Genomic DNA, 23,764 nt, shown 5'->3' on the forward strand with positions numbered 1-23,764 from the left:
CTTTGTTCCTGCTGTTCCGGTGCCTGGTGGGTGTGGGTGAGGCAAGCTACTCCACTATCGCCCCCACCATCATCTCAGACCTCTTTGTCAGTGACACCAGGTCCAAGATGCTGGCCGTCTTCTACTTCGCCATCCCTGTCGGCAGGTGAGGACATGAGTGGCTGGTGGTTGGCCCTCAGATGCCTCAGTGCTCTGCTACACTGTTAGGTTTGAAAGACTGAGTAGAGGATTAATCAGACTCGTGTTTTTTTTTTTATTAATGGTGAGTTCTTGTTCTTCTGTTGCTAGTTTCATGAAAATGCTAAAGCCTTCCTATGACTTACGCTAGCATCTATTAAACTGTTGCACTTATTTGTAGCATTAATCTGTATTCCTGGTGTTCTTGGTCCATCACAGTGGCCTGGGGTACATCATAGGGGCAGAAGTGACAGAGCTTGCCAGGGTGGGTGAGACAGACTGGGAGGCGTGGCGGTGGGGCCTCCGTGTGACACCCGTGATGGGTCTCCTGGCACTGGCACTCATCCTGTTCCTGGTGCACGACCCACCCAGGGGCAGCAGTGAGGGAGGCCAGCACCTCCAGGCCACCTCCTTCCTCAGTGACCTCCGTTATTTGTTCTTAAAGTAAGCAGGCAGTCTTTGTGTGTTGGTTAGTTGGTCAGTTGATTAAAACAATCAGCAAGTTGATCAAGCAAGCAGTCATTTAATCAATCACTCAGTTCATGAATTTCCTCTTATACCTAACCCAGCACAACTCAATCTAACCCACATGTTTCCCCTCACAGCAAGAGTTTTGTCCTCTCCACTCTGGCCTTCACCTGCGTGACCTTCGTGGCTGGGGCACTGGCGTTCTGGGGCCCTATCTTCACCAAGCTGGGTGTGATGGTGCAGGACCACCCCAATGCCAAGGCAGATGAGTAAGTCATTGCTTGCTGCTGTAATCATGAATAAGACAATACATTCAGGAGGATAGGAGGAATTTAGACACTGCATTACATTTAGAAATAGAATACTTTGTGGTAAGAAAGGATAGTTTTTGAAAGTCGATATTTTAGAACAAGTGAGAGGTGTGTGGGAGAATAAAATCAGTTTATAAACAAGCCAATGAGTTGAAGGAGTTGGTATTGATGTGGGTAAGATGTGACAAGTCCTTCTTTTTTCAGTGTGTCGTTTGTGTTTGGAGCAATTGCCATGTCAGCAGGTCTCCTTGGGGTACCACTGGGCTCCTTCGCAGGCCAGAAGCTGCGTGTCAAGTGAGTATCATCGAGGGCTGTGTTTCTTCAGTCTGTCCTGTGATTTGTATTTGCTAGTCTTGGGTATAAGGTTTTTTTCTTCTTGTCTTGAGTATATATATATATATATATATATATATATATATATATATATATATATATATATATATATATATATATATATATATATATATATATATATATATATATATATATATATATATATATATATATATATATATATATATATATATATATATATATATATATATATATATATATATATATATATATATATATATATATATATATATATATATATATATATATATTTTTTTTTTTTTTTTCTTCCTTCATTCAAAACTCATGCAAACTGGTCTTCTCCTCTCTCATATATGATGGTAACAGGTCTTTTCTTGTCTTCCTTAAAAATCTTGCTAACAGTTCTACCTCAGAAAATAATAAACAGTTCTCTCATCTCTTCCCCAAAAATCATACAAACTCATTCTGATTACTTGTCTGGCCTTACTTTCTATCACCCCCTTACCTTTTAACTCCCTCTCTCTCACTGCCTCCCTTTAACCCCTTCAGTACTCGGATGCATTTTTACCTTGAGTTTTGGGTATGATTAGAGGATTTTATTAACATTAGGATGAGTCTTTGGAAGTTAGAAAATTAATGGCCAGGGTCTTCACTATTTTGATCTCTACATAAGCTTCTGAAACTGTAAAAAAAATCACCAAATAGTAAGCAGAATGAATATGAAAACATGTCATGTTACTGAAGAGGTTAAAATCAGGCAAACTAATTCTGATTACTAGTTTGGCCTTACTTTCTATGGCTCCCTTACCTTCTGACTCCTTTTCTCTCTCTTTTGCCTCCCACAGACTGCCCTATGCGGACCCCCTGGTGTGCGGCCTTGGCTTGCTGTTCTCCGTTCCTCTGATCCTTGGTGCAATGGTGCTGGCTGAGTGGAACACCATCGGTTCATATATTGTGGTGTTCTTTGGCCAAGTGTTCCTCAACTTAAACTGGGCTGTGGTGTCTGATATTGTTTTGGTGAGTGTGTGTGTGTCTTGTTTGATGGTTTGTTTACATTTAAGTTAACCTGAGGAAGGATATATGTAGTTAACTAACAACCTTTAAAAATCTATACAGCTTTTTTCTTTCTTTCTTTCTTTCTTTCTTTCTTTCTTTCTTTCTTACTGTTTATATATATCAGACTGGTCTATTCTAACTTAAGATCATGCAAAACTAGATAACTTTCACCATACATACACTAGAAAACACACAAGAAACCAAAGAAGCTGTGTTTGTATTTATATATCTACTCTGTTCCATATATTTGAGTCACGCTTCCATGTATTTGTCTTCTTAATCATGAGTCAATCTTGTAAACCTCATCTTTTCTCCTCATTTTTATCCTGGTTACCTCATCTAGTCACTCCTCCCTTGCAGTACATTGTGATCCCCACTAGGAGGTCATCCGCTGAAGCCTTCCAGATCCTCTTTTCCCACGCCCTTGGTGATGCTGGCAGCCCATCTCTCATTGGTGTGGTAAGTGAGATGGTGCAGAGAGAGAGAGAGAGAGCAGGGAGGCAGGCCAGGGATATGATAGAATGAATGAAACAGGAATGGAGGATAGAGACAACTTAGGTTCACTTGGAAGGAGGAGGAATGAGAGGAGGAAATATCTATATGGAGGGAAAGAGATATGGATGCAACAATAAGATAAAGTTTAAAGATAGAGGAGAAAACATATTATTCTTTTATAGGTACGTTTTTCATACTTAATCTCCACACACACACACACACACACACACACACACACACACACACACACACACACACACACACACACACACACACACACGGTAGCTCAGTGGTTAGAGCGCTGGCTTCACAAGCCAGAGGACCGGGTTCGATTCCCGGCCGGGTGGAGATATTTGGGTGTGTCTCCTTTCACGTGTAGCCCTTTTCACCTAGCAGTGAGTAGGTACAGGATGTAAATCGAGGAGTTGTGACCTTGTTGTCCCGGTGTGTGGTGTGTGCCTGGTCTCAGGCCTATCTGAAGAGCGGAAATAATGAGCTCTGAGCTCATTCCGTAGGGTAACGTCTGGCTGTCTCGTCAGAGACTGCAGCAGATCAAACATTGAAACACACACACATGCGCGCGCGTTCTCCCCTAATACTCCTCCTCCTTAACTCGTCTCGTCCCCGTCACAGGTCGCCGATGCATTCAAGCCTTACATAAAAGTAAATGGAAGCACATCTTACCTTGCCCCGGAGGATTACGACATCGCCAACTTTACCTCATCTGACCTCACCACCCTGGACACTTTCAATACCACCACCACCACCCCAGCGCCAGACCTCAACAATGACTATATTGAGTTTAAGGTGAGGGAGTGATCAGGTTTTTGCTTCTGTGTCTATAGGGAGTGTTTTACTGTTTGGTGTGATTGGTCATTGTTGTGTGGTGTACAGTAATTTTGAAGGGTTTGTATGAAGGCTGAGGTGTTGAGATGACATGTGTATATAAGCAGGAGTTATTATTTCTTTCTTTATTTATATTTGTTGTGCATTTATTTCATACGTTTCTTCTTCATTTCTTTATATTTTTGTATTCATTCTGTTTGGTCAAGGTCACTCACACTAGCTGTGATGTCAGACTAATGCTTGTTTCTTATTAGCTGTTGTCTGTAATCACCTTTTCTGTGGAGCTAATGAGTGGATCCCTGAAACATTCCCTGACTAAAACTGAACAAGAATAGTAGTGGTTAGGTTAGGTTAGTAGTAGTAGTAGTAGTTGTTGTTGTTGTTGTTGTTACTGACCATTGCCGTTGTAACCATTGCAGTCAAAGCAGTACGCGTTGTTCTTGTGCTGCATTGTCAACATCTTCGGCGCCGTCTTCTTCTTCTGGAACTCTTGCTACATCGCCGAGGACAAGGCCAGGTGTGACCGCATCATTGCAGGTGAGTGGCTGGATATTCTTGTTTAATCAGTACAACTCGTCAATTGAAATTCACTTGTATTTACATATTTCAAAGTTGTATGTACTGTGTGTGTATCTGTGTGTCTATGTTAGTGTCATTGTGTGTGTGTGTGTGTGTGTGTGTGTGTGTGTGTGTGTGTGTGTGTGTGTGAGTGTGTCAAAGTGTGTGTGTGTGTGCATGTGTGTCTATTATGTACTTGATTTTATATCCCTACATGATTTATTTCTTTGCTTGTTAAGTCTGATTTTCAAACCAGGAGAAGCAAAGCTACTAATTCATCATATTAACAACCTCACACAATTATGCTTTTACTTAACAAACACCACCTGTCTCTACATCTTTCCTGCATGAACCTGACACATTTACCTGCCTGCTTCACAATGCTTATCTTACCCACACTCATCATAGACACACACCATACTGACTCACCTGTGATAAAACAATTGGAAAACAGTACAAAGCTGGGGAGACATGATTGTGATTCCTGAGTGTGTTGTTTCTCACATGATTCATTGACAAACACCATGAGCGATTGGGAAACGTGCAAAGCTTGGACAATGTTATTGGGAGTTGGGAATACATTGTTAAGTGAGACAGGATGAAGTTATGTTATTACTTGTTGTGACCTGAGGGAGTGGTGTTATGTGGCACCTCACTGCTTAATTGTTCCTGCATGGTTGCATGCTTCCCTAATGCTGCCTTGTTTTTTGGTGTGTGTTGCGGTGTTATCTTGGCCGTGGTTCGCCATACATTGTACTTTTGGAGACACTGCTGATTTCTATTTTTTCTATTAGTGTTTCTATTTTTAATTTTCTGCTTACACTCTTTTGTCATTATGTCTAATTTTTAACCTTTTTTTTCTGGTTGTTATGATTATCTACAATTTTGCTTGGGCTCTGATTTTTTCCTGATTTCTTAATGCTTGTTATATATTTATTGATTGATTTTGTCAAATTTTCAGTGACATTCTATATTTTTGCAATGCTTCCTTTGGCAATATTATGTATACTACTACTGCATGGCTCTTTTACTGGGAGTTTATATCACATCACTGACTGAGCCTCCACTACTGCATGTTTCCATCTGTCGCACCTTGTCAGTGTAGCATGTTGAGATCACAGGGCAAGTCACCTCACTCCTGCTGCATATGTGAGAAGGAATGACAGGAGTGTTATCTAGATAGAGAGTACCATGATCAGTAAGTCCTGCTCCCAACCACAAGTGACTGATTTATGGGTCTCATGATGGCCATCTCTATGTATCAAGGAAAAAATGGGAGTGTGACTTATTGATCAGGTGAATGCAAAGAAGCAGCATAAGGATGGAAACAGAGGAGCTTGATCATGAGTTAGCACAAAGGCTATTAACAGTGTGCCTTGCCTTCACTTCCCTGCACCACACAGTGTACACTCAGTGACACAGCTGCTTTCCCAAGTGTACAGTTTTGCTCAGAATTTTTATAGAACTTTATTGTCATACATTTTGCTTCACAGTATCAGTTGTTGCTGGGCACTGCTGGGAAGACAGCATAGTTACTCACTGTACCTTGAAAACTGCAATGTAATGAGTGGATGGCTGGTGTTAGGGCTTCTTTCTGTAACAGAGAGAGAGAAAGAGAGGATGGTGTACATGAGAGGAAAGGGAGAGAAAGAGAGAAGGGAAATGGAAGGTGATGTGAGATAGAAAGAAAGAAAAGAGAGAGAGAGAGAGAGAGAGAGAGAGAGAGAGAGAGGTGACAGTAGTGTGTCTGGTCTACAGGCGCAGCACCAGAGAGGGAACCCAGCACCACAGAAAGCACAGCGAGCAGCAACAGCAGCAGAAGCCTCGCCTCTCCTGGCGACTCACCTGAAGAAGAGGAAGAGTCGGAGGACAAGGCTCAAATTCAAAGCTTACTCACCTGAGTCTCCTAGGAACACACCTGCCCTGCCCCCCTCATCACCACACCTACCCAAACCTGCCATGTCTCATCTCAGTTCCAAAGATGCCTGCCACCCTCCCACACCCTCACCAGCATCTGTGATAGTGTGGCAAGTGATGGGCAGGCTGTCCAATGCTGCCTATCAGATTGTACCAGTGTTGTTGGTTGAAGGATGACCACCATCTCAGTGTAGGGGTGTAGGGAGGCAGCTAGTACAAGCACTCCCACTCATATTAACACACAGATCTCATGATGGGATAGTTTGCTTGAGTGCCTGATACTTGCCAAGAGACACACACACACACACACACACACACACACACACACACACACACACACACACACACACACACACACACACACACACACACACACACACACGGCAAGATTCCATGGGTGTGATCTTACTTTTCTGTAAATCGAAATACTTACTTGTATAATGAAAATTTTCTACCGTAATTTATGACTTAATTGTTCACATTGTAATGAACGAGAAGAGGAACAAGGAACGATGTTACTGAGAGGGAGGGAGTTGTTGAAGGAAAGGCAACTGGGAGACATTGTACGCATGTAAGGGTTGGCTGCCAATGCCTCAGTGCCTCAGTCAACTCATCATTTGCCAGTTAGGAGTGTCAGTATTGTCACACTTCTTACTTCCATCAGTGTAGAGATATAATATGTCATGACCAGCTAAATATGTGAACTGATATTTTCTTTCTAGAGTAGCATGGGTTTATTCCTTAGATACAATTAGACTAAGTTGCCTGTAGAGACTTCTCTCTCTCTCTCTCTCTCTCTCTCTCTCTCTCTCTCTCTCTCTCTCTCTCTCTCTCTCTCTCTCTCTCTCTCTCTCTCTCTCTCTCTCTCTCTCTCTCTCTCTCTCTCTCTCTCTCTCCAAGATGCAGTTTTCATGAAAGCATAAAAGAGGTAATGTTTCTCTTCAGTCAACACACACAGGGAAAAGGCATGTCATGTACACAACAGCCACATGTCTGGCATATAAAGTCTTACTGCTCAGAATAGTAGGTTTTCCTTTTAACTTTGAATTGTGTTGAAAATGCACTTGTTTTAGAGTTGGGTGGCATATATCCTCATGTCACCACTGTTGCCCTTAGTTTGCTGTGGTAGTGTGACAAGAACATGGAGGGCCAAGTGTGTGACTTAGAGAAGCTTGTCACTGAGGTGTTGTCAAAGAGCTGTAAGGTAACTTGTGATTGTGAACAGTGATAATACCGAATGAAGAAAAAAAAAAAAAAAAAGGTCTTAGTAGAAACTGTAGCAATAGAAGAACAATGAGGTGTAAGAAATGCATGATGGTGACTGTTAATAATAATGTTGGCAAAAGGGAACAAAAGTATTTATAAATCATAGAAATAGAGGAACAAGTAAGTCAGAGGAAATCATTCTTTGTAAATGTGACTCAGACCTGAAAGTCTGTGTTTGTGGTGATGTTGACAGAAAGGAACAACAGTAAGCCTTTGCAAATTAGAATTAGAGGAAACAGTAAGAGAAAAACAGTCATTAGAAAAGTTATTAAAGGTCATGAACTTATGTTGTGTTGCCACTAAGACAGTATGTCTGTAGACTTGTACTGAAGTAAACTTTGGGCTTGCAGTGAAAGATACTACACTAGTTGTAAGCAGGATCCTGACCTTGGTGACCTTTAAGACCACATCCCTAAATGTTGTTAATGTGACCACTTTCAGCAGGCTCTAAGTTGAAGTCATTAGATTTCTCAAAAGTGTTCATAATTCTAACCAAGATTCATCTTTATCAAGGATCATGTTTCATCAATAGAGTAAAAAAGCACTGATGAGAAACTGATTGACCATTTCTGTGGCCTTTGAAAGTAATCCTGACGAGGGAACAAGACCTGTGAACATTACCTTTCATTACCATGCATGTAACGTACGTACAACATGCAAAACTTGACAAAGAGAGGACCTTGTCTATCTAGTAATATAAAATATGAATGTTTAGTATATTTTGTAAACATTCTCAGGGGCCCACAAGATCTTTAATGAAAGTATTCAAAAAAATGTAGGTTGGTTGAATTCTGTGAAAGATTTGCTTCACATATGTGAAAGAATCGTGAACTGTTACCTCCTACTGTTGTGCCTGTGTGTGTGTGTGTGTGTGTGCGCACGCGCGTGCGTATGTGCGCATGCATATGTGTATATGAATCATTGATGCATACACACTTCTGTAATTTCTTGCCAGCATTATTGATTGTTGTCATTCCTAGCTGTTGATGCCTTACATGCCTTGTGTGTGTGTGTGTGTGTGTGTGTGTGTGTGTGTGTGTGTGTGTGTGCATGTATGTATGTAAATTTAGGGAAGGTAGTGAGAGGCATTGACTAGTATTTATGTGTTGGCAGAATTTTTACCATATGTACACAGGGAGAGAATCATCACTATGACCATATTCATCATTACGTTCATCATTATCGCAGTCATTTCATGCATTAATGTTCATCTGCATACAAAATCATGTGTTCTACCACTCACTGCTTTGAATGGTTGGGAAATGAGCATGTGTGGAGTTTCAGTGTGTACTTTTTTAATGTTTATATAGTTAGGAATTGTTTGGCAATTAACGTTTTCTTGAAAATATCAAATAATCCATGATACATGCAAAAGATATTGATTTGCACTCATATTGAAACACACACACACACACACACACACACACACACACACACACACACACACACACACACACACACGGCCCGGTAGCTCAGTGGTTAGAGCGCTGGCTTCACAAGCCAGATGACCGGGTTCGATTCGGCCGGGTGGAGATATTTGGGTGTGTCTCCTTTCACGTGTAGCCCCTGTTCACCTAGCAGTGAGTAGGTACGGGATGTAAATCGAGGAGTTGTGACCTTGTTGTCCCGGTGTGTGGTGTGTGCCTGGTCTCAGATCTATCCCAAGATCGGAAATAATGAGCTCTGAGCTCGTTCCGTAGGGTAACGTCTGGCTGTCTCGGCAGAGGCTGCAGCAGATCAAACAGTGAATTACACACACACACACACACACACACACACACTGCATAGTGTAGTGGTTAGCACGCTCAACTCACACTCGAGAGGGTTCGGGTTCGAATCCCGGAGGCGGCGAGGCAAATGAGCAAGCCTCTTAATGTGTAGCCCCTGTTCACCTAGCAGTAAATAGGTACGGGATGTAACTCGAGGGGTTGTGACTTCGCTTTCCCGGTGTGTGGAGTGTGTTGTGGTCTCAGTCCTACCCGAAGATCGGTCTATGAGCTCTTAGCTCGCTCCATAATGGGGAAGACTGGCTGGGTGACCAGCAGGCGACCGAGGTGAATTACACACACACACACACACACACACTTTCCTTTCTGTAGTTCACACCACACTCAGATAGCAAAGTCCCCACAGTATTGATCAGTTCCCATCCTCTGTGAACCATAGAATAGAATGTGTGGTGTATAAACATCCCCAGGTTTACCCATACACTTCACTGTAGGATCTCTTAACTCAGTCCAAGAGGTTAACAGATGGGAGGTCATGAATGCTGTATACTGTGGTGAGGACCTTAACTCAGTAGTATAAACACATCTACACTTATAAACATTCTCATACAGACACACTCACTCACACACTCATCACGTAATCATACATACATTCACATACATAAGTGCTTCTTTGCGGGTGTTTCCAAGTCCATCCACAAGTTTTGTATGTCATGGCAATGCATTGTGTACATAGTGTGTGTGTGTGTGTGTGTGTGTGTGTGTGAGTGTTCCGTTGTCCTACCCTGGGAAACGGTTGTGTTGTATTATAGATGTGAGAATAAAGCTAAATTATGTTGTATATGCATTTATTCATTGCAACCTACCACCAACCAACCAACAAACCATCCAGTCAGTCAGTCAGTCAGTCAGCAAGTCATCAAGCCAGCCATCCAGCCCAAGCATCCCTCATCTTGTGTTTGGGATAAAAAATACCTTGTGGGATTTGAACACTGGCATTCTACACTCATTGTTCTCAAAACCATCACTCTTTTCACTGTGACATGAGAAATACAACTGTTTGTTTATGTGTGGATCTGATATTGCTTTTTACTCATCATCTCTTATGAGTGCTTAGGGTTTTTTTTATTCATTCATTTGTGTATTTTCTGTACTCTCTATATATACTGTACATTAGTGTACATGCTTTATTTGTTTACATCATCCTTCTGTTTACTTGTTGCCTTCATCATGAACTGTTATATTTTATTTCCTCGATCAGCCAGGCAGTCACTAATCATTCATTCAGTCAATACATAGGTTTCTTAATTAGTCAGTCACGCAGAACATTAATTATCTCATCATTAATTCACTCACCCAACACATAAATCTCTGTACTATCAATCATTCAGTCATTTAGAGACTTATGACACAACATCTCAGTTACTCAGTCAGTCATTTACAGCCATCATTTCAAAAACAATAACCAACACCTAAGTACCTAACCTTTCAAAGCCTTGCCTTCACCACAGACATCAATACAACCTCTGCAGTTGTGTCACGGAGTTGTCTCTCTGGAACTTGTCTAGGTACTGACACAATGCAAAGTCAGCGGATGTGAGAGATTAAAGATAGAGTAGAGGGAGGAGCAAAAAAGAGCATAAAAAGAGGTAATGATAAGGAGCTAGTGGCTATATGTTGATTTTTTTATACTTATACATATTATTTCCTGTATTGTCTTATAATAATAACAAGCACATGCTTAACTGTATGTAGATGTGTATATTTTTTATTCAGTGTCTCCAGTGATAAATAAGTGGAGTTTTGTTTGCTTATATTAACTCTCTCTCTCTCTCTCTCTCTCTCTCTCTCTCTCTCTCTCTCTCTCTCTCTCTCTCTCTCTCTCTCTCTCTCTCTCTCTCTCTCTCTCTCTCTCTCTCTCTCTCTCTCTCTCTCTCTCTCTCTCTCTCATGTGCCCAGGTGAAGAGGAAGTAGATGGCAGGGGTGGCAGTCGCCCGGCATATACAGGGACTGTGGCGGAAGGCTGTGTCAATGGAGGGATGACAGAGAGCCAGGAGGGACAGAATGACACCTCCAGTAAAACACCTACCTCTACCTCACCTTATGCATAACCTACCTCCTGCAGCAGTATTTATCTCCTGATTTAATTTAAGTGTACCTAGCTGTAACTTGATGATGGTTCAGTGTGTGTATTTACCTAATTGTATTTACCTAATTGTAACATACGGGAAAAGAGCTATGCTCGTGTTGTCCCGTCTCCATATCTATTAATGTCCAGCTTTTTCTTAAAATCATGAATATTCCTTGCGTTGACCACTTCCACGTCTAAACTATTCCATGCTTCCACCCTTCTATGAGGGAAGCTATATTTTTCACATCTCTCCTATAAGTGGCCATTTTAGTTTTTCCCATGCCCTCTCGACATTCTTCCATTCCACATACACAGATCTTCCCTATCCATTTTTCCATGCCAATCATCACTCTGTATATTGCTATCAGGTCTCCCCTTTCTCTTCTGTTTTCCAGGGTTGGAAGTTGCATTCTTTTCAGTCTGTCTTCATAAGTCAAATCTCTTAAGTCAGGCACCATTTTCGTTGCAGCCCTCTGTACTTTCTCTAGTTTCCTTATGTGTTTCTTTAAGTTCGGAGCCCACTGTATTGTTGCATATTCAAGCCTCGGTCTTATCATTGCAGTAATTATTTTCTTCATCATTTCTTCATCTAGATATCTGAACGCCACTCTTATGTTCCTCAATAAGTTCAATACTTCTCCAATTATTTTGTTTATATGTCTCTCTGGCGATAGGTCATTGGTAATTGTCACCCCAAGGTCTTTTTCTTCATGACTGGTTTTATGTCTTCATTTCCTATCTTGTACATACTCCTGATTCTTCTTTCACTCTTGCCAAACTCTATTTTCTTGCATTTTGTCGTGTTGAACTCCATTTGCCATGTACAGCTCCATTTCCATATTCTGTCCAAGTCTTCCTGGAGTAGTTCGCAATCTTTGTCACATCTCACTTTTCTTAACAATTTTGCATCGTCTGCAAATAGGCTCACATAACTGGACACCCCATCCACCATGTCATTTATGTAGACTGCGAACATTACTGGTGCCAACACTGATCCCTGTGGAACTCCACTCTCCACCAATCCCCATTCTGATGGTCTGTCCTTAATTATTGTTCTCATTTCTCTTCCTACCAAAAGTCTTCCATCCATTTTAGTAAACTGCCATGCACTCCTCCTACCATTTCAAGTTTCCAGATCAGTCTCTGGTGTGGTACCTTATCAAAGGCCTTTTTTAAATCCAGATATATTCCATCAGCCCAACCATCTCTTTCCTGTATTACATCTATCACCCTCGAATAGTAACATATCAGGTTTGTCGTGCATGAACGCCCTTTCCTAAAACCAAATTGACACTCACAAAGTATGTCATTTTTCTCCAAGAAGTCTGTCCATCTAGTCTTCACCACCCTCTCACACATCTTAGCTACCACACTTGTAAGTGACACTGGTCTATAGTTCAATGGGTCTCTCTTGTTACCTGATTTATAGATTGGGACAATGTTAGCTCTTTTCCAGTCTTGGGGCACTACACCTTCCCTTAATGAGGCATCAATTACTTCACAAACTTTTTCTGCCAATTGCTCCCTGCATTCTCTTAAAATCCATCCTGATACCCCATCAGGTCCCACAGCTTTTCTCACTTCTAAACTCCCCATCATGTTCTTGATCTCCTCCACCGTTACTTGAAACTCCTTCATAATCCCTTTCTGTTCCATTACCAGTGGTTTGTCAAAAGCAGTCTCCTTTGTGAATACCTTCTGAAAGCATCCATTCATAGCCTCTGCCATTTCCTGGGATCTTCACTGTATACTCCATTTTGTGTGTGTGTGTGTGTGTGTGTGTGTGTATGTGTGTATGAGTTAAGCTTATTCTGTCCATTCTCATATGAAGGAACCACTGTCAAGCCGTTTGTACATTGAATCGACTTTGGTGGAGGTTATTGGTTTATCTGTCTAGTATTTATTATTATTGTTTTATGTGCTATATTTTTTATGGATTATAGTGGCAGTTTTGTTGGTTCTAGGTGAGATCATTATGGTGCTCAGGCTTTGTTTCCAGTAATAGTTTAACCAGGATTCTGTATCATGAGACTAATAATCTGTGGTCCAAAATGTAATGCTTATATAAGAGTTCATTGATTGACTGGCGGTGACTGTGGTGCTTTCAGTCAGTCATGATACACCACATCTATTTCAACTGATATATCTGAACCATCATCTGTTTGAGCTGAGAGAGAACTGTACATATTGTGTATACTCCTGTTAATTTATTACAGGATTATACACAATGCTATGGGGATGGCCTCTTAATAAAATGAAGTATATTGGTACAATGCAACATTTATTACCATCATTCTCCAATATTACTAATGGTGTTGGTAGTGGCAGGATTCCAAAAGCATGAGAGAGAGAGAGAGAGAGAGAGAGAGAGACTTGATCCAGTCTACCATACTTCTTTATTTCTTTCCAAAGGATTTAGTTGAAAGGAGATAATGTTTTAACCCCTTGAGTACCATGATGCGTTTCCATATTACTATTTGGTAATTTGATGCAGCTTCAGAAAATAGGGACTAAAAGTGACGAGTGTGGCCATTAACCTAATCTCCATAGAGCCTCCCTAATGTCAATAAAATGGTCTAATCGTACACAAATCTCAAGGTGAAAATGTGTTCCAGCACTGAAGGGGTTAAAGGTATTTTCACGGTTGTAGTGACAGGTTGAGGAGAATCCCGCGTTTAAAGGGCCCGGGTGCACCAGTAGTACGTCACGAGGTGCGATCAGCTGGCCGGCTGTGTGAGGGGCGTGTGTCAGTCTGCAGAATCAGCGTGGTGGTTGGCTACAGTGCTGATTCAAACGGGACAGCAATTTGTTTTTAGATTATTCAAACCTTAATCATTCTACCAGGTGTGTTGGTTGATAGTCCTGCGTGTGGTGGAGCGCTGGGGAATGGCTCAAGGGCGTGATGAATCCAAAAATAGCACATTAAGGGTCCTGGGAATGATGGTGCGCGCATTTGTTTTGTGACTCGCCTGTGGTCATGTCACGAGGGAGGTGAGGGCGGTGACACAGCTCCAGGAAGCCACAGGTGCCCCAGACTTGCTTGGCTGCGAGGCATACAACTATTACAACAGCGACTAGACACACAGGAAACAAGCAGGCCAGTGTTTGAGTTTCGTCAGTCGTGTGTGTGTTCTTATGTTCTCTTGTTGCATCTCCTGACAGGTGTGTGTGTGTGTGTGTTTGAAGGCTGCTCCATTGGATGACTTGCTCTGAGTGGATGTTTTGCTTCCTGTCTGATGTGCTGTGAGGGAGGGATGGTGGCTGGTGTGTTACGAGGAGTGCAGTAACACAACACCAGGCTGACACAGGTGGAATAACATCACAGGGAGTCACTCTTCTTTCCCTCTCAAGTCCAGCGTGCTTTGCCCTCCTACGTGATGCTTTCAGTGGATGACGATGATGATTACTTCATTCCCACCACCTCAAGGTAAAATTGTAGACGTAGTTGTAATAGTAAACATTTGTTTATCCTTCGTTTGTCAAATATGGCCGATTGTCTCCTTAGACTTTTCAGGAAATGCGAAATGGTCGAATTTGGTATCCCTGACCAACCAAACCAAAACAAACTTAATTTAAGCTGACCTAAACCTAAAATTAAACTTAACCTAAGTTAATATCATCTAATTTGGGCCTCATCTAACTATTTTTGATGAAATGTGTTGATTTTCAAAACCATTACTCTGAGTCAATAATAGCCAAGCACACACAGAAAAGAACTTTATTGTAGTGAAGTACAGTGAGTATACCACTATAACATGCAGTCGTGTCATGCGCTATTGACAAGGACTGATAGTAAACATTAATCATTGTAATATTCCTAATGCAAAGTGTCAAAAAAGGTTACTCTTAAGGATTTATGGAATTAATGAGGTTGTGCCTGACATTCATGCAGTAACCTGCTCAACAGCAGCCGCCGCTTGGCCATGCTCTTCAACCCTGAGGAGATAAGCGGCAGCAGCGGAGGAGGCACAGGCCACCATGCTGACCTCTCCACTAATTTCAGGTACACTTTGTTAATCTCATGTCTGTTGCTGGTCACCTTACAAGCTATGTGTGAACCAGACCACCCACCAGAGATTGTAAGAGTTTGCTGCACAAATTTCATGAGTTAAGAGTAATACTTTGTCTTTTAGGATTTATAGATGCAGTAGCTATTTTGTTGCTTCAGGTTTGTGGCGCCTAAGCAGCCACGGCCAGGCAGGAGCAATTCATCTGCCTCATCTGGCACTGGACAAGCCTCCAAGGACGGCCAGGAGGTTCTGCTTGACGTGCACCTCAGTCTGCTACCTCAAGGGTACCTACTGCTGCCCTCCCATCTTATCTCCATCAGTTAATTTTATAACCTAATGGTAATCTGTAATGAATCAAATCTCTCACAGTAACTTTACAGTAAATTCACAATATGACACTAGATACGTGAGCTGCCCCAAATGTACAAGATTTTACTGATCAAAGATAAAAGAAGAGGCAACGAAAAGCTTGAAATGTGAATGATGTTTTCCAAGACTACGCTCTAACCTTGCACCTTAACATTCTATTAGGTTTGATAATTCGTAGTGGTCAGAGGTGTAAAGGTAAAGAAACTTGCATGTCTATTAGTGTGAACTGAGTTCTCTTGTGTAACGGCCTCCAGGGCAGAGAGGAGCAGAGCAGCCAGGACGGCAGTGAGCTGCCAGGTGGTGGGTAATGCTGTGAGGAGGAGTTTCATCCTGGTGATGGTGGTGCAGGACAAAGGCGAGCTGTGGAGAGCTGCTATTGACTCACATCTACTTCTGGAGGTGTGGTAGTTTCTTCTGTAATTTATTGTCTCCTGTTCCTTTGATCTTTCTATTAATAGTTTAGTCTTCATTTGTTTCTATTCCAGCTGTTTGCACCAGTACATGAACTTGTTGTGGTGATAAATGGATGAATTAGTAATTTAAGTACTAAGCATATTAATCAGGCTTTTGCATACACATGATGAGGACAAGTGCTCATAATAGTGACAGGATCATAATATCATGTTTTGTGTAACTGTGATCACTGACTGACTTTTGAACATCACTGATGCCCTGCTATGCTGTCTTGCTCCCCAGGTACTGGAGTGCTCCACTCTGAGAGTGACAGCTCACGGCAAGTCCCTCACACTGCTGGGAGAGGCACAGCGAATTGAAGATTTGGTGACACAGGTATATGTTTACCTATTTATATGAACCTATTTATATTTTTGTACAGGATTGAGTCAAGCACATTATTTGAGTGTGTATGTGTGTGCTTATTTACTTATCCTATTCAGGACCTGAAGAAAACTATACAGTAAGTCCTCCTTATACGGTACTTCGTTATCCGATAAATTCAAAGTTATGGTGTTTAGTAATTACTACCCTCGATTCTATTTATGGTAAGAAAAATTCACAGATACGATATCCGCTCATGTTTTGTTTACACCATACTGTAGCGCCACCACGCCACACGGCCACCGTCTCTTCCCACATTTCCCACTGAACACAACTGAAATCCTAACAGCATTTTTGTTATGGATATTATGAGTAAGGGCTAAAATCCCTACTGTCCCTTAGCCTTGGAAGGGACATCATCTGATAGGATACGTGGCGAGTGAAAGGTAAATAAAAACATTTTCTGTTTATTTCTTTTGTGCAGTACTTTACATTTTTTATATGACTATTTTCATGTATTTTCATGTCTGTAGGGGTGACTTTCGACGTGCTGGAACACATCCCCTGTTATTACATGTTATAATGGGTTTGGTATACGGTAAGGTTTTTAGGAACACATATGTATCGTATAATGAGGGCTTACTGTACTAGTACTGTCTGCATTCCATGGTGATCCAGTCTTCTCTTGATGAATGCATTGCTTTTATCAGCTGGCCATCTACCGAGCCGTCACCGGCAGTGGTCCTTCGCACCAGGACCTGTGTGTGGGCAAGGGCCATGCGCTGAGTGAGGGGGACGTGGCCAAAGTTCACTGCAGCACCCACACCATTACCTCTGCTGCCCTCAAGGGAGAAGTGGTGAGTAGCTCCACCTTTGACTACATGCATATATAATTTTTTTCAAGCTGGTGTATTTATCTGCTACTACTGTAGTAAATATGTGGAAGCAAACTTTACTTTCAACATGACTTGCATTGATAGCCACTCCTCACTTCATATAAGCTTAGAGATGAAAGTGATAGCAGTGGTAATTCTCTTAACTCTTCACTTCACATAAGCTTGGTGATGAAAGTGAGCTCTCTTTGTTGTAGATTGAGAATGTGAACGGCATGAAGGTGACTGTGAGCTCAGCTGCAGAAGGTGGGTGGGAGAGCTACCTGGCGGGGGCAACAGTGGACTCCCACAGGCTGATCTTCCTTCCCAAGGTGAGACAGACAGAGAGAGGGTGTCATGCCATCATTGTTGGATGTACCACAAGTGGAATTATATACAATATATGAGAGAGAGAGAGAGAGAGAGATGTTTCTTTTTCTTCCTCTTGCAGCAAAGGGATGGTAAGTGGTTGCCTCCAACAACATTCCACAACATAACAGTCTTGAAAGTAAAAACCAAAGGGAGCAAGGACAAGCCACCGCCAGCAGCAGGGTCAACACCACCCCCAGTCAGTAACAACACCAGTCTTGCTACACAACAACAACAACAGACAGTCACTTCCCAGGATGCACCTCTTACTACATCACCAAATTTTACAGGTTTGTTGCTTTCTTGTTGACTTTTGTTTGTAGTGTTTGCATTTTTTTATCCTTGAAGTGACTTTGGATATGTCGTCAGGGAAGGGTTTTCTCAGTCAAAGGGAATTAGGTAACAACGTTCTTTCTACCCATCACAGAGGATGGATGAATTACAAATACATAAAATATGTCTTCTGAACTTTTTCATATCAAGACTACAAGATTATGAACACTGAACTGAGCACACAAACCTTTCATAACAGGTCAGAATGGAGACACTGCTGAGTCACAAGGCCACAATGCTCAGGAGGACAGGGAGGCAAGCAGGAAGGCCGCACTGGTGTCTCGCATGGCTCAGCTTGGCACTCCACTCTTCCCTCCACTGCCCAGTGCCAAGGTGCCACAGTCCTCCGAGGGGACTGGCGAGGTAGTGATCTTTCCAAATGTTGTGGTATTTATGTGGTTTAGACAGAAGTTTGAGTCATTAAGTTATTCATTCATTGTATAGAGTGACATACCAATCTTTCTCAGGCTGCCGTGGAGATGCAAGAACCATCAGTAGAAGAGGTATCAATTCCTGCTGCCACTCCTACACCTTCTACCCAGATTCCCGAGTCGTCCACCTCCACTATTGTCTCTGCTCCTACTACTACTTCCTCCTCTGCTCTGCTTACTTCTACATGTATGTCTGTCCCTCCCACCGCTATTGCTGCTGCCTCTCCAGTCTTCGTTCCCACAGTGCCTCATCAGCACCAGACACACTCCCCAGCACTGGACTCCACCCTGGCACTCAGCATCTGTCAGCTTGGGACATCAGTGGCCAGGATCTCAGACAAGGTTGATCTGCTGCTGACCAAGGTACAGGGACCAAAAGAGGAATGGATGTAAGAAGGTAGAAAGAGAAAAGATAGATAATAGTACAATTAAGATTGAATACTATGGTGATTTAGTGATAACTAGATAACCAGAGTGGGAGGAAAGAAGACAATGGTTGAGATTAAATGAATATGAGCAAGTTAGAAATAGAAGATAATTGTAGAAAAAATAGGGATACAGTAATGAAAATGAGATTCTATATACTTGTGTTAATACCTATTCCATAACATCCATCACCCTGTTTCCTTTTAGTGCACTTCCTGATATATTCTCCCATCCTGCAGGTGGATAAGGTTGAGGCAGGAGGCTCCTGTGGCTCTGGCTCCCCAGCTCCCAGTGATCCTGAGGCGCTGATGGCCCTGGCAGGTGGCCTGGTGGCACACAATGAGAGGCTGCGGGGAGAGGTGGAGGCCCTGGAGAGGAAGCTTTGTGAGAGTCAGACGTCTTGTGCTTCACTCCTGACCATGAATGCTGAGTAAGAGAAAGGAGGAGGGTTAGAAATGGAGAGAGAGAGAGAGAAAGAAAGAGAGGTGGTGTGAATTTATTATCATATTAAAAGCAGAGGATGAATTTGAACAAGTGATTAAGAGAAATGTGAGCTTAAGTTACAAGAAAATATTATCCTGTGTTGTCTTGATGCATTGAGTCAGTTTTAAACACTACTTGAATGTTTGTTGGTTCTGTTCAGTGATTGCAAGCAAAGAGAGAGAAAGCTAATATTTTTACCCTTTTTATTATGTAAGAATCTGTAGATCAAGATGTCTGTCTGCCTATCCTATGTCTTTCTGTCTGTCTGTCTTTATCTTTCACTTGGTCCTTTTCATTCTCAGACTTCTGGAGGAGAAGAGGGAATTGCTGAGGAGAGAAGCTGAACAAAGGAAGGAGGAGGAGGAAGATAAGCAGGAAGAAAGTGCTGAAGACTTAAAAGACAAAGAAGAACCAGTGAAGGAGCAACTAGAAAAGGACACCCAAACAGAGGCTGAGGTGAGCCATTGCTGGTGCTTGGCTGATGTGTGCCTTACCTTCTGCAGGAGTGGCTGTCATGGGGCAGGGTTGCTCCTCCTCAAACTGGCGACATGTGCTGATTTTACTGATGTTTTTGCTTAATTTAATTTATGTATGTGTTTATGAATTTTGCTGTACTATTTAATCTTTTTGTTTGCCCTTACATCTTTTTAATTGGTGACAAAATTTTGATTGATTGTTCTTTTATTTATGTGTGTGTTCATATGTATGTTTAAGTGTATGATTACCTGAGAATATCATATGTGTGTCTGAAGCAATTATCATTTTATTTGTGTGTGTGTGTGTGTGTGTGTGTGTGTGTGTGTGTGTGTGTGTGTGTGTGTGTGTGACCATCTTATATCATGTCTTTAGGAAGGAAACAGTGAGGAAGAGGACAAGCAGGGCCTGATGGCAGAGCAGGTGAGGTCACTGGTCAAGTCAACCCTTTCTGGCCTGTTCCGTCACCTGTCTGACACCTTCAGTGAGGAGGAGCAACATTCTCGGCCTGAGGTCCTGCGCACTGTGAAGTCTGGCCTGCAGGTGAGCTGTCGCTAATGTGTCTCATTTTGTATTAATCCATTTGGTCTTGTAGTAGCAGGAGAGTCAAGGCTAACCAGAATTTACCTACTATCTCTTGAATGTCTTGCCGTATCCTGTCGACTTTCAGTGTTTTCATGATTTTCAAAACTAGATGATAAAGATTTGAAAGTAAAATCTGTCTTGCTTGTGTTGCTGGAAGATGGAAACATTACACATCCTTTCCAAAGAGCAGAATTTACTCTTATATTCCTTACTCTTCTCAGGTGGCTTATTCCACTTTTGTTGAAAACTTTGAGGAGATAGTGGGGGTGGAGGAAACAGCAGCAGAAGAGGAAGAAGGAAGTGGAGAGGAACAAACACAGCATGAAGAGGATGAGAAAAGAGAGAACACGGAAAGCCATAATGTGGAGGTCAGGAGTGGAGAAAGTGATCCAGGTGAGGATATTTATGAAGACTTTGCCAGGGAGGAGAGGTGGAAGGAAAAGGAGGAGGAGGAGAAGGAGAAGGAGAAGCCAACAGAAATACAAACCACACTTGAAATTGAGTCCCTGAACCTGAAAGAAAACAAATTAATTAACACCAATGAAAAAGAGGATGAGGATTTAAAGGAACCAACTTCCTTGTGGTTGGAGGAGGCAGAGGAGACACCAGAGGCAGATGATTAGGAAGGAAAGCAACATAAGGAGGAGAGAGAGAGGAGGAAGTGGCAGACTTTAAGAATGAAATGTTGTAAGGAAAGATGAACCAGTGATGAAGAGAAAGGGTGAGTGAGTGTTGGCCTTTGGTGTGCATGTCCTCACTCCTGTCATGCTGACCCTGCCAAAAAAGTGACCTGTTTGCACCTCCACTAGTTATGTTTAGTTCACTGCCCTGTTATTACTATCTGCACCTCCACTTGGAACTACTTTTCAATTCACTGTGTTCTTGCCATATCACCTGCAGCACCTTTTTTGGGACCTTGTTTTAGTTCACTGTATTTTCATTAGTGTTTGTTGCATCCCTTATCACCAGCTTCTAGTTCACTGTACCTTCTTCCTGGTATCTGCAGCACCTCACCAAGACCAATGGTTAGTTCATGTAGTAATGCCACCAAGTCTACTAGTGAATTTCATAGATGCAAGTCAGATAGAAATATCTATGTGGACCAATAAACTGCTTGATATGAAAAGTTCAGCTAAGGCTAAGAAGACTCAGGGCTGTGATGGATGAGATAGTTGACCAAAACTGAATTTTTTGTCTGAAAGATTTGATATAACATTACTGTTTTGAACAACTGTTCATATTGCTATCTGAAGACATAGCAATTGGTGAGGGTAAAACCTAAAGCATGCACAAATCTTATACTGAATATTTTGTTTTCAGAGCAGGAGTAGAAGCAAGGTGGTGAAGGTGTTTTGTCCACACACCTCATGTCCTGCAGTGCTCAAGAGTGTCTTCTGAGTGGCCTGGCCAGTAGCTCATCATTGCTCAAATATTAAATCATTGATTTAGTCCCAGGTGTGGCAGAGGCTCGGCAGTAATGAAATATGAGCTGTTGCCTTGCTGTGCTGTGTGTGTCCTCATTCTGGGCTGTTGTTGCCCGGCTTGTTGATATTTTAATGTAACATTAATTCTTTTTTTAAGGTATTTAGCTTGTGTGATTATTGTTGCTATGCAGAAAGAAGGATGAAAATAATTAATTCATCTGGTAACAGTAAGATTAGTATAGATTGGTAATGTCTACAGATGAAGATTGTGTAGAAACATGACAGCATCAAACTGTCTTACTAAACCAAAGTGGTGAGAGTCATTATGCTTCACCCAGGGGTTCATCACCACAGTGTACAGTTTCTCTGTCTACCCTCCGATGTCATGGTTACAGAGTGTTAGGTGCTACAGTTTTACGCAGGAGAGCATTGACCAGGGAACAGTAAACAAGTCCTTCCATTTGATCTTCAGGATAAAGTTTCCCATTCATGGAAGTTTGAACATTTGCATATCTTATTGTCCCTCCTCTCATTGTGCATCATTTCCATGATCACTCCCCACAAGTCTTTCACTCATCATGAAGGAGAGGACATGTCACTCACATAATGATCTGATTACAAAGATGCAAAGAAAGAAGCCATTCCATGTGCAGCCTTAGCCGTGCTTTTTCCTGCTGCAGTGCTCTTCAGGTAGTGAGGTGTCAGTTATGCGGCATATGGAAATGATTGAGATTGGGATCATGTTATACAAGTGGTCTGGAGTTTCCATCGTGCTCCACCTTTTGCCGAGTTTACTTCAAGGAAAAATTGAAGGGACTATTAATATTTCTGTTTCATAGAGGTATCTATATCAGTTTTCAGTTCCTCTCTACTATTTTGCTAGATCTGAATGTCTCATATGACATTAGAATGTGATATTTGATAGGCTGTGGGATAAAATCATCTACAATAAGGATAAAGACATCCATCTGTTGTTCCCTTCCCAAAATTAGATTACATATTTTCTTCATGCGTAATACATGGATAGGATACCCTGCCTTTCAACAATCAGACTTTATGATCTGTTAAGATTAGACAGACATTAAGTTAGCTAGTCAATCATTTTAAGTTTTAAGAAACCAAATAAGTATCATCTTACTATAATCATTATCGTCATATTGTCATCTTGTTATATTGTTGCTAGAATTTGTATGAATTTGATGCATTGTTGTTTTGTTTATTAGGTGTCACAAATTGTCATACAAGATGGACTGCAGTGTTCACCTATAGCTGCAGCGGTCAGGTCGGTGCGCATCATTGATTCAGAACAATCCAAATTTTAGTAGGAATTAGGAAAAGGTGATTAATTTTGTCTTGGTACATTTTAATCGGCTCCACAGTAATTTGAATTATTAGTTTATTGACATTTTTTTCTTATTAAGGTAAATTGTTAATTGATTGGCTACATACATATCCAATATATTTGGTTTTGATAAAGTGCCAAATTTTGAGTTTGAAAAACTAAAAGATTTATTCAATGTCTTTCCTCAGTGCAATAGTCATATTTTCTTGATTATTGTTATGTATTCAGTTTTTATTTTTTACTTTTTCAGTATCCACATACCAACATTGGCAGGTGCTACTGATGTGGTACTTTGTTTCCTTTGCATCACGAGGGGAGATTGTCATGTTTCATATTTATTTCATTGGTAAGGATTTGTGGGATCATGGTGTGTGTTTCAGAGAGCATCATGAAGTACAGCACACTAAGCAAAGCATTCCTGGCTCACAAGTATTAGTTGTTGGGTCAATCCAAAAGTATTTTGTTTACTGTTTAATGTAGTTTTGTACATTTAATGATAAACAACAAAAAATTATTGTGTATAGTATTTTTGTATTGCAGCACCTTTACCTCCCATCCACTTCCTGCCTCTACCAGGCAGGCAGATCAGTGCACTCCTGTCA

At 41.5% G+C, this 23,764-nt stretch overlaps 2 protein-coding genes across 15 annotated transcripts in view; both read left to right on the forward strand.

Moving 5' to 3' along the window:
- LOC123501470 (protein spinster-like) overlaps positions 1–13,540 on the forward strand; it is a 29,139-nt gene extending 15,599 nt beyond the window's left edge. For 3 of the 8 annotated variants that reach the window (XM_045250318.1, XM_045250317.1, XM_045250316.1), the window contains exons 4-12: positions 1–145; positions 397–621; positions 783–914; positions 1,161–1,250; positions 2,117–2,288; positions 2,688–2,786; positions 3,456–3,629; positions 4,088–4,205; positions 5,985–7,632. The exon at positions 1–145 is cut by the window's left edge and continues 7 nt beyond it. In XM_045250318.1, the coding sequence (XP_045106253.1) occupies positions 1–145; positions 397–621; positions 783–914; positions 1,161–1,250; positions 2,117–2,288; positions 2,688–2,786; positions 3,456–3,629; positions 4,088–4,205; positions 5,985–6,127 (1,298 nt within the window). In that variant the 3' untranslated portion in view covers positions 6,128–7,632. Of the gene's footprint in view, positions 146–396; positions 622–782; positions 915–1,160; positions 1,251–2,116; positions 2,289–2,687; positions 2,787–3,455; positions 3,630–4,087; positions 4,206–5,984; positions 7,633–11,095; positions 11,323–13,025 lie in introns of those variants that run through there. The other 5 variants (XR_006673649.1, XR_006673645.1, XR_006673647.1 and 2 more) reach the window with 4 other exon arrangements.
- A 451-nt stretch (positions 13,541–13,991) lies between these two features.
- Positions 13,992–23,677, forward strand: LOC123501467 (FK506-binding protein 15-like). Of its 7 annotated transcripts, XR_006673640.1 has the most exons (16): positions 13,992–14,113; positions 14,430–14,694; positions 15,160–15,270; positions 15,436–15,561; positions 15,901–16,045; positions 16,343–16,435; positions 17,134–17,280; positions 17,514–17,627; positions 17,747–17,954; positions 18,197–18,360; positions 18,465–18,791; positions 19,094–19,284; positions 19,640–19,793; positions 20,187–20,354; positions 20,618–21,117; positions 21,717–23,677. XR_006673640.1 is itself a non-coding variant. In XM_045250303.1 (15 exons), exons 1-15 carry the CDS (start codon positions 14,645–14,647, stop codon positions 21,739–21,741), a joined length of 2,190 nt encoding a protein of 729 aa, XP_045106238.1. In that variant the 5' UTR covers positions 14,130–14,644; the 3' UTR covers positions 21,742–23,677. The 7 variants fall into 7 exon arrangements, 2 of the variants coding, with proteins under 2 accessions (XP_045106238.1, XP_045106239.1); XR_006673639.1 differs by having other exon boundaries at positions 13,992–14,694; XR_006673642.1 differs by having other exon boundaries at positions 13,992–14,694; positions 15,175–15,270.
- Positions 23,678–23,764: the final 87 nt, after the last annotated feature.

This window comes from Portunus trituberculatus, chromosome 9 (assembly GCF_017591435.1).
Source record: "Portunus trituberculatus isolate SZX2019 chromosome 9, ASM1759143v1, whole genome shotgun sequence".
Taxonomy (NCBI): Eukaryota; Metazoa; Arthropoda; class Malacostraca; order Decapoda; family Portunidae; genus Portunus; species Portunus trituberculatus.